This window comes from Prionailurus viverrinus, chromosome C2, assembly GCF_022837055.1.
Source record: "Prionailurus viverrinus isolate Anna chromosome C2, UM_Priviv_1.0, whole genome shotgun sequence".
Lineage (NCBI taxonomy): Eukaryota > Metazoa > Chordata > Mammalia > Carnivora > Felidae > Prionailurus > Prionailurus viverrinus.
Genome location: NC_062569.1, coordinates 151165007 through 151178449, shown reverse-complemented (window position 1 = coordinate 151178449; position 13443 = coordinate 151165007). Strand labels below are relative to the sequence as shown.

The 13443-nt window shown below is 50.8% G+C and overlaps 2 protein-coding genes across 10 annotated transcripts in view; one reads left to right on the top strand and one right to left on the bottom strand.

Moving 5' to 3' along the window:
- The window catches only part of HLCS (holocarboxylase synthetase), a 236052-nt gene extending 232027 nt beyond the window's left edge, over positions 1-4025 (top strand). For all 9 annotated transcript variants that reach the window (XM_047875104.1, XM_047875105.1, XM_047875101.1 and 6 more), the window contains one exon: positions 672-4025. In XM_047875104.1, the coding sequence (XP_047731060.1) occupies positions 672-843 (172 nt within the window). In that variant the 3' untranslated portion in view covers positions 844-4025. The remainder of the gene's footprint in view (positions 1-671) is intronic.
- Positions 4026-7208: 3183 nt separating this feature from the next.
- The window catches only part of SIM2 (SIM bHLH transcription factor 2), a 51748-nt gene continuing 45513 nt past the window's right edge, over positions 7209-13443 (bottom strand). The window contains exons 8-11 of the mRNA XM_047875097.1: positions 12445-12592; positions 10833-11001; positions 9857-10265; positions 7209-7660 (exon numbers count right to left, since the gene is read on the bottom strand). Coding sequence (XP_047731053.1) covers positions 7209-7660; positions 9857-10265; positions 10833-11001; positions 12445-12592 — 1178 coding nt within the window. The remainder of the gene's footprint in view (positions 7661-9856; positions 10266-10832; positions 11002-12444; positions 12593-13443) is intronic.

The window sequence follows — 13443 nt, the reverse complement described above, 5'->3', positions numbered from 1 at the left end:
TGTAAAGTGTCATGATGCCTGCAACTTATTTTTAAACGTCAGCAAAAAAGCATGTGTGTGCACGAAGAGAGAAAGCAAATATGGAAAATGTTATCAGTTGGTGTGAATATAAGCGAAGAGGGAATCTGAGGTTCATTGTACTATTTTTTCAACTTTTCTGCAGGTTTAGACTTCTTCCAAATAAAGATGAGTGGCGGGGGGAGGGGAGGGATCCTCTGTTTTAAAAACTATTTACAAGGATGTAACTCACCGCAGGTACATTTGGAAAAGATTAAAAGTAGCATTAGAGTGAGTTTAACTCGCAGGCGATGCCACCCAGCTTTGTTTTATAAAATTAGCTTCCCAGCTCAGTTTCTTTGGCCCCAATCTAAGCCAAGAAAACCTAGAGCTGCACAGTGGTTCTTAGAAGTGCTAGGGGGTGAGGAAGTAGGTACACATCATCCTCCGGATGAGCAGAATGAGGAGAAAGTCCGAACTCTGTTGGAATTGCCATCAACCTGATTATGCTAGTAGTTTATGAAAACAGTTCATGAGGGACCAGTGAGAGTCCGAGCATCCTACCCCGCCCCCCGCCCTCCCGAACCCTTTACCCAATGGGTAAGTACTTAACCACCTGTCTGTAGACACTGTGTGACATTTCCCAGTGACTGTCTGCTCTTCTTCATGTACAGTGGCCAGCGGGTCCGCCTGGGGGGCCTCGAGGGCCCGGAGGTGTGGATAGTCGGCCTGGATGACTCTGGGTTCCTTCAGGTTCAGCAGGAGGACGGCGAGATCGTGACGGTGCATCCAGACGGCAACTCCTTCGACATGCTAAGAAACCTCATCATCCCCAAACAGCAGTAGCCCGAGCCTGGGGTCACTGTCCTGGCCGCTGGGCAGTGGGAGGGCGGGCGGAGCCACTGCATCGAACATTCCGGTTCAATTTCTGCTGCCTTTCCTAGTCCGAGGAGCTGGAAAACGGATTTAGAGTTGTAGGCGGATTTTTTTTCTCCCTCCAATTAACCTCCTTAATTCCTTAATTTTGTTCTGTCTGTTGCCATTTGACTTGGTGTCAGAAGATCTAGAAGATCTAGTTCAGATAAAGCACTACCACAGGTGTGAAGTCTTTCTCCCCTCTTGGGCTTGGATGTGTGTTTATTGGCCCAGAAGAAAAACACAAAAAACACAAAAGTTTTTCTTTGGAAACAGCAATGGAATAATTCAGATGTTTCCCCAGTAGCAGAGACCTTCACTCCCAGACTATTAAAAAATAAATCAAAAAAAGCTTCCAGGCCCAGACCAGCAATGAGGTAGAGGGTTGGTAACACTGTTTATGAGCATCCAGGGAGGTGTTTTGCTAGAGGAACACTGGCAGTTCGTTGTTTTATTTATTTATTTTTTGTCCATAAGGAAAGAGAAGGTAGATTTCTGAGGGTTACTCTGGACCCACTGGTTTGCGGTCCAGTCACAGTGCCTAAGTGCCCGCAGAGATGGGTGTCACTGGCAGGCTGCAGTGACCTTGGAGAGGAAATCAGTTACTTGCTTGCACATTAATGTATGAGCCCTCTTTTCATAAATTTGAATTTACTGCATATCCTGAAGTGATGGGATCAAGTTCAAGAGCCTTAAAGTGTTGATTAGGCCTCGTGTGAATGTGGGGTGGACGACGGGGCCCTAACAGCTGGAGACGAAGACGCATTCATACCACACACAAGGGAGGCTTTGGGGCTTTTAAGCCAGTTGTAGGTTCACTTTGAAATGTGGCGCATTCCTGAAAGACGGTTTGGTGCACAGAGAACAGAAGTACATGGCGTTTTATTTGTAAGCCATAATTTTTACCCCTCTTTTCCTAAATTGCTAAGAAAGGAAATACAACTGATACTGAGCGCCCATCATCTAAGAGGGAGGGTGTGTGTGTGTGTGTGTGTGTGTGTGTGTGCACGCGCGCGCGTGCGTGCGTGTGTGAGAAGCTTTAAAAGAAGATGTTCAAGATCTGATGCCCCAAAAGTCTCCATGGAAGAACAAAAGAAAGGAAACCTTTTGATATACATTTGTGATTTCCAGATGTACTCCATGCTCTTTGCATGTAACTCCTATCTCTGTTAAACTTGTGAATCACACGCATTACTTTTCAGCCTTAAAAGGCCAGTTTTTGTCCACTTTCCTCTCTTCCTGCCAGTCCCAACTGAAATTGCTGGAAAGAAAACTTGATGGAGCTCTCAGCATTGAACAGAATCCCTTTATTAAACACTAGCACTATCTTTGTCCAGCTTTGCTTAGGCTAATTCCAAAAACTTGCCGTTTTCGGTATAAAATGTGTCCACCTTTAGCCAGGCACAGCCAGCACCATAGGAAGGGGGAAAAAAATAGCATGTTTAGTTAAGTACAACAACCCAATATGTGTTTTTGGAACTGTAACTTTTAAAAGAACTTCAGAAGTAATTTTTGCAAATAAGGCTTCAATTAGAATTTTGTCAAAAAAAAAAAAAAATGCTTCTCTCCTAAGTGTCTAAGTCTTCTTTTGGAATTAGTGACAGGTTTAAATAAAAGTCCACACCACCCCAAAATCACCAGATGAACTCACCCTTGAGAGGGCATCTGCAGAATATCATCAAGAGGAAAGATCTCCCCGCTGATGCTGCGAGTTTCATTTCTCAAACTTTGTAATATAAGGCAAGTCCTCTCTCAGAGCTGCCATTGTTACTGTTTGAATTTCTTTGGGGGGTTCTTTAATGAAAAACATGCTACGTTTTGTTTTTAGCTGAAGTCCTATTCTAGATAGTTCTGCTTTGGGGGAAAAAATGTTATCATTTCATTTCCTTTCTGTAAATTAAAACTAATGAAGTGTGGCCATGTCAGCACAGATGGAGATGTTCCGGGCATAGACCACTTTGCCTCTGTGCTTTTAAGACTGTTCTTTCTCGTGTCGTCACCCAGTCGCCTTGAGGGACACGAAGTAGACTTGAAGCAGATGCTACGTTTTCTGTAAACCCGATTTTGCCTCAGATGAACCAAAGACTTTTGAAATTCTGCTTCATAGAGAAGAGCTGAATAAAAGCATTTTACTTGTAGCTATTAGCGTTAGGGAAATTATTTACTTGCTATGCGACACTCATGGATTTGAGGTCGTTTTGTGCACCTGACGATCTCTGATCTCAAGGAGCTTTAAAGTCTTAACGGAAACTTTGCATTTTCTTCATAATCTTGAAAACATGGTAACTGAACTCAGGATTGGCATGGGCTTTCTGGGCATTTGATTGGCCCCCGCGTGTGGAGGCTGCACATTGATTGGCCCCCGCGTGTGGAGGCTGCACATTGATTGGCCCCCGCGTGGAGAGGCTGCGCATTGATTGGCCCCCGCGTGGAGAGGCTGCGCATTGAGCATGTTACCTGGTTTTGTAAAAGACCAGACCCCCTCTCTTCCGGGCTGGTGGCAGATTTCCGAGGAAGCCGTGGAAAAGCACCCCCGAATGTGCACAAGGAAGTTTTCCCTAGGACTCATGGCCCCCGCCGAAGCAGCACCCCTTGATGCTGGGCCTCCTGGCAGCATTCAGGGGGTGTGGGCAAGAAGTCCAAGGATTCGTGTCTGGTCTCAAACACTCCGTGGGGGTCGCTACCGCAGACTTTTCCCGACGTGGGAATGAGTGGGCCGATGAGGAGTGTGTGATGGGTGGGTGCACAGGCCCAGGTGAGGGTAGTATGCAGCCTCCAGTCCCCGAGTCCCCGACGTACACCCACGGGGCTGGCCTCTGGGGTTCCCCCTGGCCTTGACCTGGGAAGCGGGAGAAAAGCCAGCCTCACCCAGCAGTTTCAGGATGTAGCAGGGAGACATTTTCAGCTTGCATTCTGGAAGCTCTGTTTGCTCCTAACGGGCAGAAAATGGAGAATCCTTATTCCTGCATAATTACTATGCACATCAAAAATGTTTAAAAGCGTACACCTTCCCATTTTTACCTTTTCAAAGAATCATCTCTGAAAAGTAATTACTTTAAACCAATGCCTATAAAAATCGAGTCTTACCAAAATAAACTTTCAGGTTTTCTGTACAGTTTGGGCTCATTGTTATTTTTACCACAAGTTTCATTTTTAAAAACAGGCAACTACTCTTGGTTACCAGCATTTTTATTCATATTTAAACATTTTTACAAAATAAATAGTTTTACATGGTAAGGAGTATGTATGTATTTCTAAGTTATTAAGAAGCTGGGTGCTTTTTGTTGTTTTTGATTTATTTTTGACAAATGTGTCATACAAAAGAGAAATATTATTACTCCAAAGAATGGAACCCAAAGTAAAACAAAAACAAAACAAAACAAAAACCTTTTAGCTCAGGTGAGAAAGAAATTTAATATAAATTTTTAAACTGAAAAACAAATTTAATGTGACAACAAATTTAATAGAAGAACAAATTTTGTTCTTGGAGAATTGTTCTTTTGTAAGAACTGCTTGGCTTTTGTTTTGAGGCTTTTCCCCAAGATTTCAACTTTATATGTCATACTTAAGTTTAGGAACAGCTTGAATAAATGCATCTTCGATAGCCCAAGAGTTGCGATGCACTACGATTTTAAACGACTGTAATTTTCTGGCATTTGTTTGAAAACCTTTTTATGTCATTTTATCGCAGCAGCCCCCACAGTCTACCTTAACTGTCTTACAGTTACAATAAATTACAACTTCGGGTAGACTTTGTCCGGGATTCATTGACCGTGTAAACCTCTCCCACCCTTAGGGTCCAAGGGGAAAGGCTTGGTTGGCCCTAGGACTGTTTAAAAAGGACAAAGGGGTGGGGGGCCAGGGAGTGGAAAATACCGCTCTCTCGCAGATCTCCTGAAGCAGCTCCGTTCCCTTCTCTACAAAGGTATGAATGGAATGGCTTTTCTAGAAAGGGCTTCCATGAACATAAAGGAATTCCTTTCCCTGGGAGGCCCCTTGGAGGGCCCAGCCAGTCTTAAACTGGGTTTCTTTCTCAAATCCGTTCGACCTGGCATTTTTCGTCAACGTGTTAGGAACCCACTGCAATTTTTGTTTTCTTTTTTTGTGAAAGAGAGTCGTATTTATTAAAATGCTTCCTCTTCCCCTGCCGGAGCCTCATCGAAGTCAAGAAACGATACCCCCAGCTTAAATGTGCAGACTCTTAAAGATGGGCTAACAATATTAGGTTGCCATAGTAACTCCCGTTCACTTTAAACTGAGCTGCTGGCCGCCTGAAAGCCGGCTTGCGTAGGAATCTTCGCGTTCTAGGCTATGAAAACCGTGATGTTTGTGTAGACAAGGACGTTTTCCCTAGTACCCATTTCATTTTTCAAGCACACACGCACTCATTGTTAAGCCTGTTTACGTTATCATTTGTGAATCTATAACGGTCTTATCTTTCTCACCGCAACCTTTGCTCTTAAGCTGCTCGAAAGCCTTCATGATCTGTACTCATAAACACGGCCCCCGATGGTTCGCAACAAGTTAGACACAAATGCATTTTGCGGTACTTTATTGAGAAACGGCGGGTGATCTCTCCCGCTCCTCAAAACCGCTCCTTCCAGGAATCATGGTTTAATTAGGACGGTTGTGAGCATAAAAAAAATAATTACCCCGTGGCTTATTTTCTGTATGCACAAAGACCTGCTGATGAGGTATAGCTAAGCGCAGGACAGGGGTGTATGCGTTCGCTTCTTTTGACTCCGTCCCTTTGCCACACCACACGTGTCCCAAAATTTGCAAATTTCACCCCCCCTCCCCCACCACGAGGCAACTGACACCCTGCTCAGAAAGGAGGCAGACCCTCACTCAGTGTGACACCAGGTCGGCAGACGATCATTTCACATTTTGAGAACAGTTGGTTACAGGTGCCCTTTGATTCTAGAACGATGCCTTAAAGACTTTTGTGAAACATCTTTCCGCTCGGGCGCAGAGTTTCCTAGAAGAAAACCGTTTCTGACACAGCGAAATGATGGAGTAAAGTTTATCGGGTGAAGCAAATTAGAAGACGGTGGTTCAATGCATCGAACCACTTCAGAGCCATGGTAGGATTTTTAAATGGTGAAGTCTTGAAGCAGAAACATAAAAGACAAAAATGAATGTAAGTTTATTTTTAAAAACACTGCTGGTGCTTTATAAAAGGATTTCTGTTTACCTCCTACATACAGGAGTTTTCTTGCTATGCAGAAAAGGCAGGAAATGCTAAAGAAAATGTATGCACCATTTTCATCAGATCCCTTTAGCGACTTTTCTTCCACAAGGCGCAGTCCATTGACAATTTTCCATATTGCACATGCAATTTAACTAACTTTATTAGCACTACTTGTAGCAAACACGAGCCTAGGGAAATACAGGTCTGGGTGGACCAGAGGGATTTCGCCTTGTAATCAAACCTGACAGGGGTAGCCAGTCGCCTTGGGCACCTAAATCATCCACATGTCATTCTCAGAAAATATCTGGCTATATATAATTTTTTGCATTTAATGCCTATTCAATATACTCTGAAGGTGCTATTCTCGGTATCAGGAGTTCACAGAGGTTAGGAGGAAGTAAAAGCACACGCATGCTCATTCACTCCCTTGGTCTTGGCTTGCTGATTTTTGTACCGAAAAAAAAAAAAAAAAAGGCTTAAATTAAAACTTTTCATGAGGCTCATGAATGACTTTTAAAGACATGAGAGTTGTCGATTCCTGGGGCTTAAATCATCACATCGTGCCTCAAGAATCTAAGAGCGCTCTGAATTCTGGAGCCTCCTCCTCCGGGTGGGCCACCGCCTGGCGTATCTGACTGGATCGGGTTGGGCTTTCGTCTTTACGGCGGAGGCTCCCCCGGAGCGGAAGCTCCTTCGGTCCCCAGCGGGATTGCTGCTGCGCATCGGGGACGAGGCGAGGCGCGCGGGCCTGGTGGCGAGGCGAGGAAACCAAGTCCGCCCCCGGAGACCGGGCAGGTGGAGGTCGCGCGGGGGACGCGGGGGACGCTCAGCTCTGCCCCCTTCGGGACCGGGCTCTTGGAGAACAAAGGTCTGGCGGGCCTTTCTCCCCCGCCGCGGGCGCGCCGCAGTCCTCTGCACCGGCGTTTGCGGGATCTGCGTAAAAATCTAGAAGCCGGCCGCGGAGTTCTATTAAAATAGTCGTCTCTGTATAAATTAATTTAAACCGTGCATATACAGCCCGCCCCTCGTAACTCGGCTGCACTCTGGACAACAGGAGCCCGGGGCCCGGCCTATGGCTTCTCCCTGCGGGCAGCCCTGCGCGAGGTCACCTGCCGTTGGTGATGATGACCGAAGCGCCCAGGTAGTGCGGCAGCGGCGCGCCGGGCGGCGAGGCGGCGGCGGGGCCCGGGAGCCGGGGCCGCAGCACGTCGGCCGCCGCCTCGGGGCCGCCGGGGCCGCAGGCGAGGGCGGGCGCGCCGGGCGCGGCGCCCCCCAGCGGCCCGCGCCGCGCCAGCACGCGGTGGTAGTTGAGCAGCACGAAGGGCAGCTGCGCAGGCGCGCCCGGGGGCTCCGGGGCGGGCGGCGCGCAGCACTCGGGCGCCGCGCGGGCCAGCGCCAGCCGCGCCCCGTCCCTGGCGGCCTGGCGGGCGGCCTTGGCCGGGCCCAGCGCGGGCTCCTCGCGGTAGTGGCCGCAGCTCGGGAAGCTCGGCGGCGGCGGCGGCGGCGGTGGCGGCGCGGTGTCCTCGCCGAACCTGCGCGCGGCGGCGGCGGCGGGCGCTGCGGGGACAGGCGACACGTTAGACGCCCGCGCGGGGGGAGGAAGGGGACTCGCCCAAAGCGGCACCAACCCGCCGGGCCCCGGGCGCCGCCACCACCCTCTGGGCCACCCGCAGCGCGCTCCGCCCCCGCAGCCGCCCGGCCCCTGCCCCTCCGCGCCCAGGCCCGCCCGCGCTGTCCGGTCGCAGGCTGCGCTCTGCGGCGGCGTTCGGGTGGTCGCATTAAAGAGCGAAGAGGAACAGGTGGAATTCATGTGAACAGCGCGCTCAATTTAATGCCACATGTCCGAAAGGTTATTTCAGTGTGGGATCAATAGTTTTAAATGATTGCGGTATCTGATTCTTCGTTCCTGCCTTCCAAGTGCAGGCCTCCCCAGCAGCACCTCTCATTCTCCCAGTAGCCGCATTTCAGGGCCCAAGAGCCACACGTGGCTGCTGGCTACCTTCTTGGACAGCGTTGGTTTACAGGCTTGCTTGCTTGCTTGCTTTTTTTTTTTTTTTCCCCTTAGCCCTCGGTGGGGAGAGTGGGGTGGTAATCACCCTGCTCCCTTTAGAGGGGTCATGACTAAAGTAATAACCACCCTCACTAACTAGATGCCTGCAATCAATTAGCTCCCTATTTTTTTTTTTTTTTTACCTTAAGACAACCTTTGTCTTCCTTTAATATCAAAAAAGACTAGGAAGTGGATCGCAAATTGCCCCAAATTAGCACCTTTGGTTCTTTTTTTTTACCAAGTGTGTGATAAACGAGGTGGTTATTAACCTCTTTCGCTTTCAAAATAGCAACTTTTAAAAAAATGTAATACTGTGTGTTAGTTATATCATTGGCCAACTTCCACAGACCAAGAAAAATAATTCTTTCAGGTCAATCTCAAGTGGATAGTATCTTCAGCTGTTATCAAGATGCCTAGCTTTCTCTTTCTTTCATTGGCTGTCAGGGGAAATCCCTTCCTTGGTTATTCGAGGGACCCAATGCACTGATGGCTGTCTCTCCAAATCTGAGACACTGGCGGCTCCGAGGACCGGCCCAGGCCGAAGGCGGGACCATGCCGCCCTAGTGGCTGGTGTGTTCTTTTCTAAGCTCCCCACTTTTGAAAAACGTGCCCTAGTAATCTCCAAGACAGTTGGCTTTCTCCCACGGTCTATCCGTCGTCTCACATTAGGGACAAGACGGGTCTCAGCCTTGTAAAGACTGGGTCTGAACAAGAGATTCCCAAAGCCGCTGGGGAGGAACAGAGCCCTACCTGCCTCCAAAGAGAGGAAGAGGGGAAAGGAGGGGGCCCTGAGAGAGCGCTCCTCTTTAAGCAGGTGATTCGTTGCTGGGGGCATATAACGTTTACCCCGCATTTAGTGGCCACCGCAGGAAATTTGTACTCTCTTGGTCTACGCCCCGAGCAGTAGTTAGGTCTGCGTGCAACGGGAACATACCTGTCGCAGCCACCCCTCAATCCCCACCTACCCTCTGCCTGGGGTTGGCTCAGTGAGCAAACAGGAGACTGGGCCTGGGGAAGCCGGTGGCACATCCACAGAGGACGTTTGCTTGTCTGCCACCAGGGAGGCTGCCGGAGGGGCCATTCCCGTTGTTGAACCAGCAGTGCGGGCAGGCACCTCGCGTGGGCCCAGCCCTGGGGGAGGCATATCACCTGGCCTCCGATCCCATTTTACAGATGAAGAAACTGAGTCCTCGGAGCGCTTACATCATTTGCCCCGGGTCGGTGAGTGACATTTCTGTCTCTGAGCTCATGAATTTGCACCACTGTTTTTCCCACTTTGAAAACTGGCGTGGGAAGAAAGCCAACAGGATCCCAGATTCATTTGGGGGCGGGCTGGAAAGTAATCTTTTAAAATAAAATGCGGCTGGGGCACTCTCCGCACACGGGAGCCGGTCCTGAAAACCACTCTGTCTCCCTCTTGGGGAAGCGAATGAGGCCGGAGCTTTGGGGGGGGGGGGTGGCTGAACGCCGGTTTCCTCCACCCTTTATGCCGTCACCAGTGCCACGTGTGGCACACGGGCGCGGTCGCCCAGCTTTCCAGCCTGTCACGAAGTGACTCCCGTTGCCAGCAGGAGAGCGTGGAATCCCTACTTCCGAGCAGAAAAAGGAGAAGTTTGCCCAAAGCGTGAGGATCCTTTTTCCGCTTGCCACCCACCGCCACCGTTCGCAGTCCTGCCCCCTCCCCTCGTGCAAACATGACCCACCTTCGTAGTTTGGCACGAGGCCGTGCCGAGCAGCGTTCACCGGCGGCTCAGAAAGGTTTTTAGCTGGAGACTGGCCGCTAGGCACTAGGGGGTTGGCATAATGCCACTGGCATTCGCCACCGGCTGGCAGTGTGCTCAGGAAAAAGCGTGCCACCTCGCACGGGGATCCTCGGGGCTGCCCGAACTTGGCCGGCAACATTGGCTTTTTGCTGCTGAAGACGTGAGAGTCCAGAGGGAAGTGTCCGTAATGGTAGGAGAAAGGCAGGCTGTAGGACGGGGCGTACAAAAGGTCGCTGCTTTCTGAATGGAGCTGCTGTTCTGGGGGCGCCGGGGCGTTCGCTGGGGGGCTGGCTCTCCAGTTTCCCAGCTGGCCGCATTCCAGTTTGTCCATTTGGAACGAGCTGTATTGCTGCACGGCAAAGGAGACGGACGACAGGGCCGGTGAGGAAGTCCCCTCTGGCCTCGCCGGATCCCGCCCTGGAGTCAGCCTGACCGCATCCCTGGGCTGGGCCCACCCCCGGCCACCTCGGTGAGGTCCCACTGGGGACAGGTGTGCAGCAAGCAGTGCCCCAGAGACGCCTCCCCCACCCCCGCCCCCGCCCGGGGTGGGAGGCGGTCTCAGCTCAAGTGGAAAACATACCAGATACATGTAGCCACTTTCTGAGAGGTTACAAAGTATTAAAACAAAAAAAGGTTTTCGTTTTAAAAAATGCTATGGAAACACGCTGCGCACGAAGGCGGATTCCAGCAAGCTGATGTGCCTTCCCAATTTAGCCTTCTTTTTCCAGCCCTGCTGAGCCTTCCCAGATGTTAGCTCCGTGTGCCTCAGGCCGTGTCTCTACTGTGTGGGCAGGACATCCCCCCAGGGCCTCGGCTGCACTCCACGGGGAAACTTCCAGAGACCCGCTGTGCACTGAGACTCATTGTTCCTTAACAGGCTGGGTGTCCTGAGCCCCCAGCAGGGGGTGTGTGTTACCTGTGGCGGGTACGGGTTTGTTCTCAGCTTCGTCTTCATCTTTGTATTTTTGGGTTTCGCTAATTTCCTAGTTTCTTGTGAGGTAGACAAGGCGGTCCTCCAGGAGTCCTGGGACTTGGATGTGGACACCTGGTCCAGGGACAGCTGCAGTTCCTTGTATTCGATATCCCTGAGAAGCAAGAGCAGGACAAGTCATGTCCAGCGGGCCGCCAGGGGGGCAGAGCGGCTTCCCTGCCCCTCCCCCAACACCCCCCCCCCCCCCCCCCCGCAAGTTCGTTCCCCAAGCTCCAGCGAATCGGTTCACTGAGGTTGCAAATCGGTCCACTGAGGTTGCAGGGCCCGGGACTTGAGCAAAGGGCCGCCCACCTTCATCGTCAAAGGCCCCCTGCAGCCCTGGGCAGTGCCGAGAGAGGTCAGCATTATCCAGCCAGCAGATTTGGAGGTAGCTGTCTCCAGTCCTGTAGGTCCCAAAGGTCCCCCGGGGACACCATGGGCCACCAGGAAGCGTGTCGGGGCCAAAGCAAGGGCAGGAGCAGTACTCATCGCCTTGAGTGTCTGTGGCCCGGCTGTTTCTCCATTTAGCACCCAGGGAGGCGCGAGTGGGGGACTTTCAAGGGTCCAGGAGCCTGGCTGCCAGCCTTGCCCATCTCCACATCAGGCGCCCATTTCGGCCTAAAGAGCCGGCTTGGCACAGTTGTGCTCGTGGGAGGGGAAGCCGCCTAAAGTACCAGCCCACGCTTGTCTGCTCAGGAAGAGTCATTAGGGGGCTAAAATGCTCTCTTCCCTGCAGTTTTGCCAAAATCACACTCCTAAAAAAAATAATAAAACAAAACCCAAGAAACCAGGGACCCGGCAGTCATTCTATGAAAGGAGTGAGAGCCTAAATCCAGGAGTGAGTTCAAATCCTTGAACACACAGGAGGACCTTGTTCAAGGTGGGGCTGGGGTACAGCAAAGGTGTCAAGTTCAGGGACAGAGCTGGGTGCAGGTGACTTAACATACAGTAGCCACCGTGGGTCCACAGTAATGTATGGTCCCAGGGAGACTTATGTCCTGTTGTGTGTCTAATGGTCCTAAAAGAATTTGCAACTGAACTTGGCCTCCTGAGATTTTCAAGAGACCAAACATTCGTCATCATTTGCAACAGGCTATATAGAAATACGGGGGAAATGTGAGAGATCCCCATCCCAGATGGTGGGAGCACGCAAGACGGCCCTGATGTTTGTGGGCACAAGGAGCGTAAGTTCATATTCCTGGTCTGGACGCGTCTCCTGTCCCTCCTGTGCAAGATGGGGGGCATCTCCCACCTTCCCCCCACCCCGGCGCCCCTCGGCTGGTCTCTCGGATCTGATCTTCATCTGTGCCTGGGGCAGGGCTCCCTTCGTGGTATTCCCACCGCAGCCCAGCACCTGGCCCTCGGTGCCGAGTTCAGAAATAGTTTGGACTTTCCCGAACCACCAGATTGTTCAAATAAAAACAAAACAGGAGACAAATGAACAGTTTCAGAGAGAGAGAGAGAGAGAGAGAGAGAGACAGGGCTTGCGGCTTGTGAGAGCGGGCTGATGAGGGGCAGGGGAGAGGAGAGAGCAAGGAAACAAATACGTCGGACTTACGTGAGGACATAATTGACACTCACGATGCAGTGCGGCCGGGACGAGCGGCTGTTGTGCACGACGGTGGCGTAACTCTGCACCCACACCCAGCCGCCCAGCTTGGACAGCAGCCGATAGTACTTGGTGGTGACCTGGCCCTTCACCAGCACTGCAAGCACAAGGTGACATGAATCCCGAGGGACAATTAGCAGGCTCTGCTTGGGGGGCTCTGCCCCCACCGATGACCTCAGCCCCAGTTCTGGACCTTTCTGGGGTCAAGGACGCCTTTGGGAACTCGACAAAGAGATGGGCTTTCTCTACAGGAAGGTGCATGCTTGTGTGCGCACACGCACAAACACACGCACACACGCAAGATTTTTTGCCTATAATTTCAAGAGGTCCAAGGCGCGTTCTCTCCCCTCCCCTGTTGAGAACTCAAATTTAATAGTCATTGATTTCACTGGGAGAAACAATTAGTCCCCATAAAACATTTGCATCTGGCAGAGTGATAAAATTGGTTTGGCTTTTCGGTTTCCAAAATGCCACGATGATGTGATAATCCCTCAAACCCTTAATCCCCACACCCTCAATAGGTGGCGGCAGCAGGAGCGGGGAGTGATGTAGTTGTTTAAACAAAATAATAAGTACATTCAACCAAGCTTCAAATTGTTGTTAGTATTTACTACTCTCCAGAACATGTGTGTATTCACCTTGAGACTGTTTGCTACTCTGTTGCCATCTATATTTTCTTCCCATCAGCCCCACTTTTCATCAGGCCTATTAATTTCCTACTGTTGCTCATGTAGGAAGGACCTCTGCTTGGCTATTTAGTTTCTGAAAACTGGGCCTCTGGGCCCATCTTCTACGCATGGGTGCAAACTCCAGACTGCTGAGCCATACTCACTTCCAAAGCCTCTGTACTAATTTCCCTCAGGGCCTGGAGGGCACAGGCTGGAGAGAAAGGAAAGTGCCAGAAGCACTGGGTGGGCAGGAGAGAAGAGAAAGGCCCAGTTATCCTTC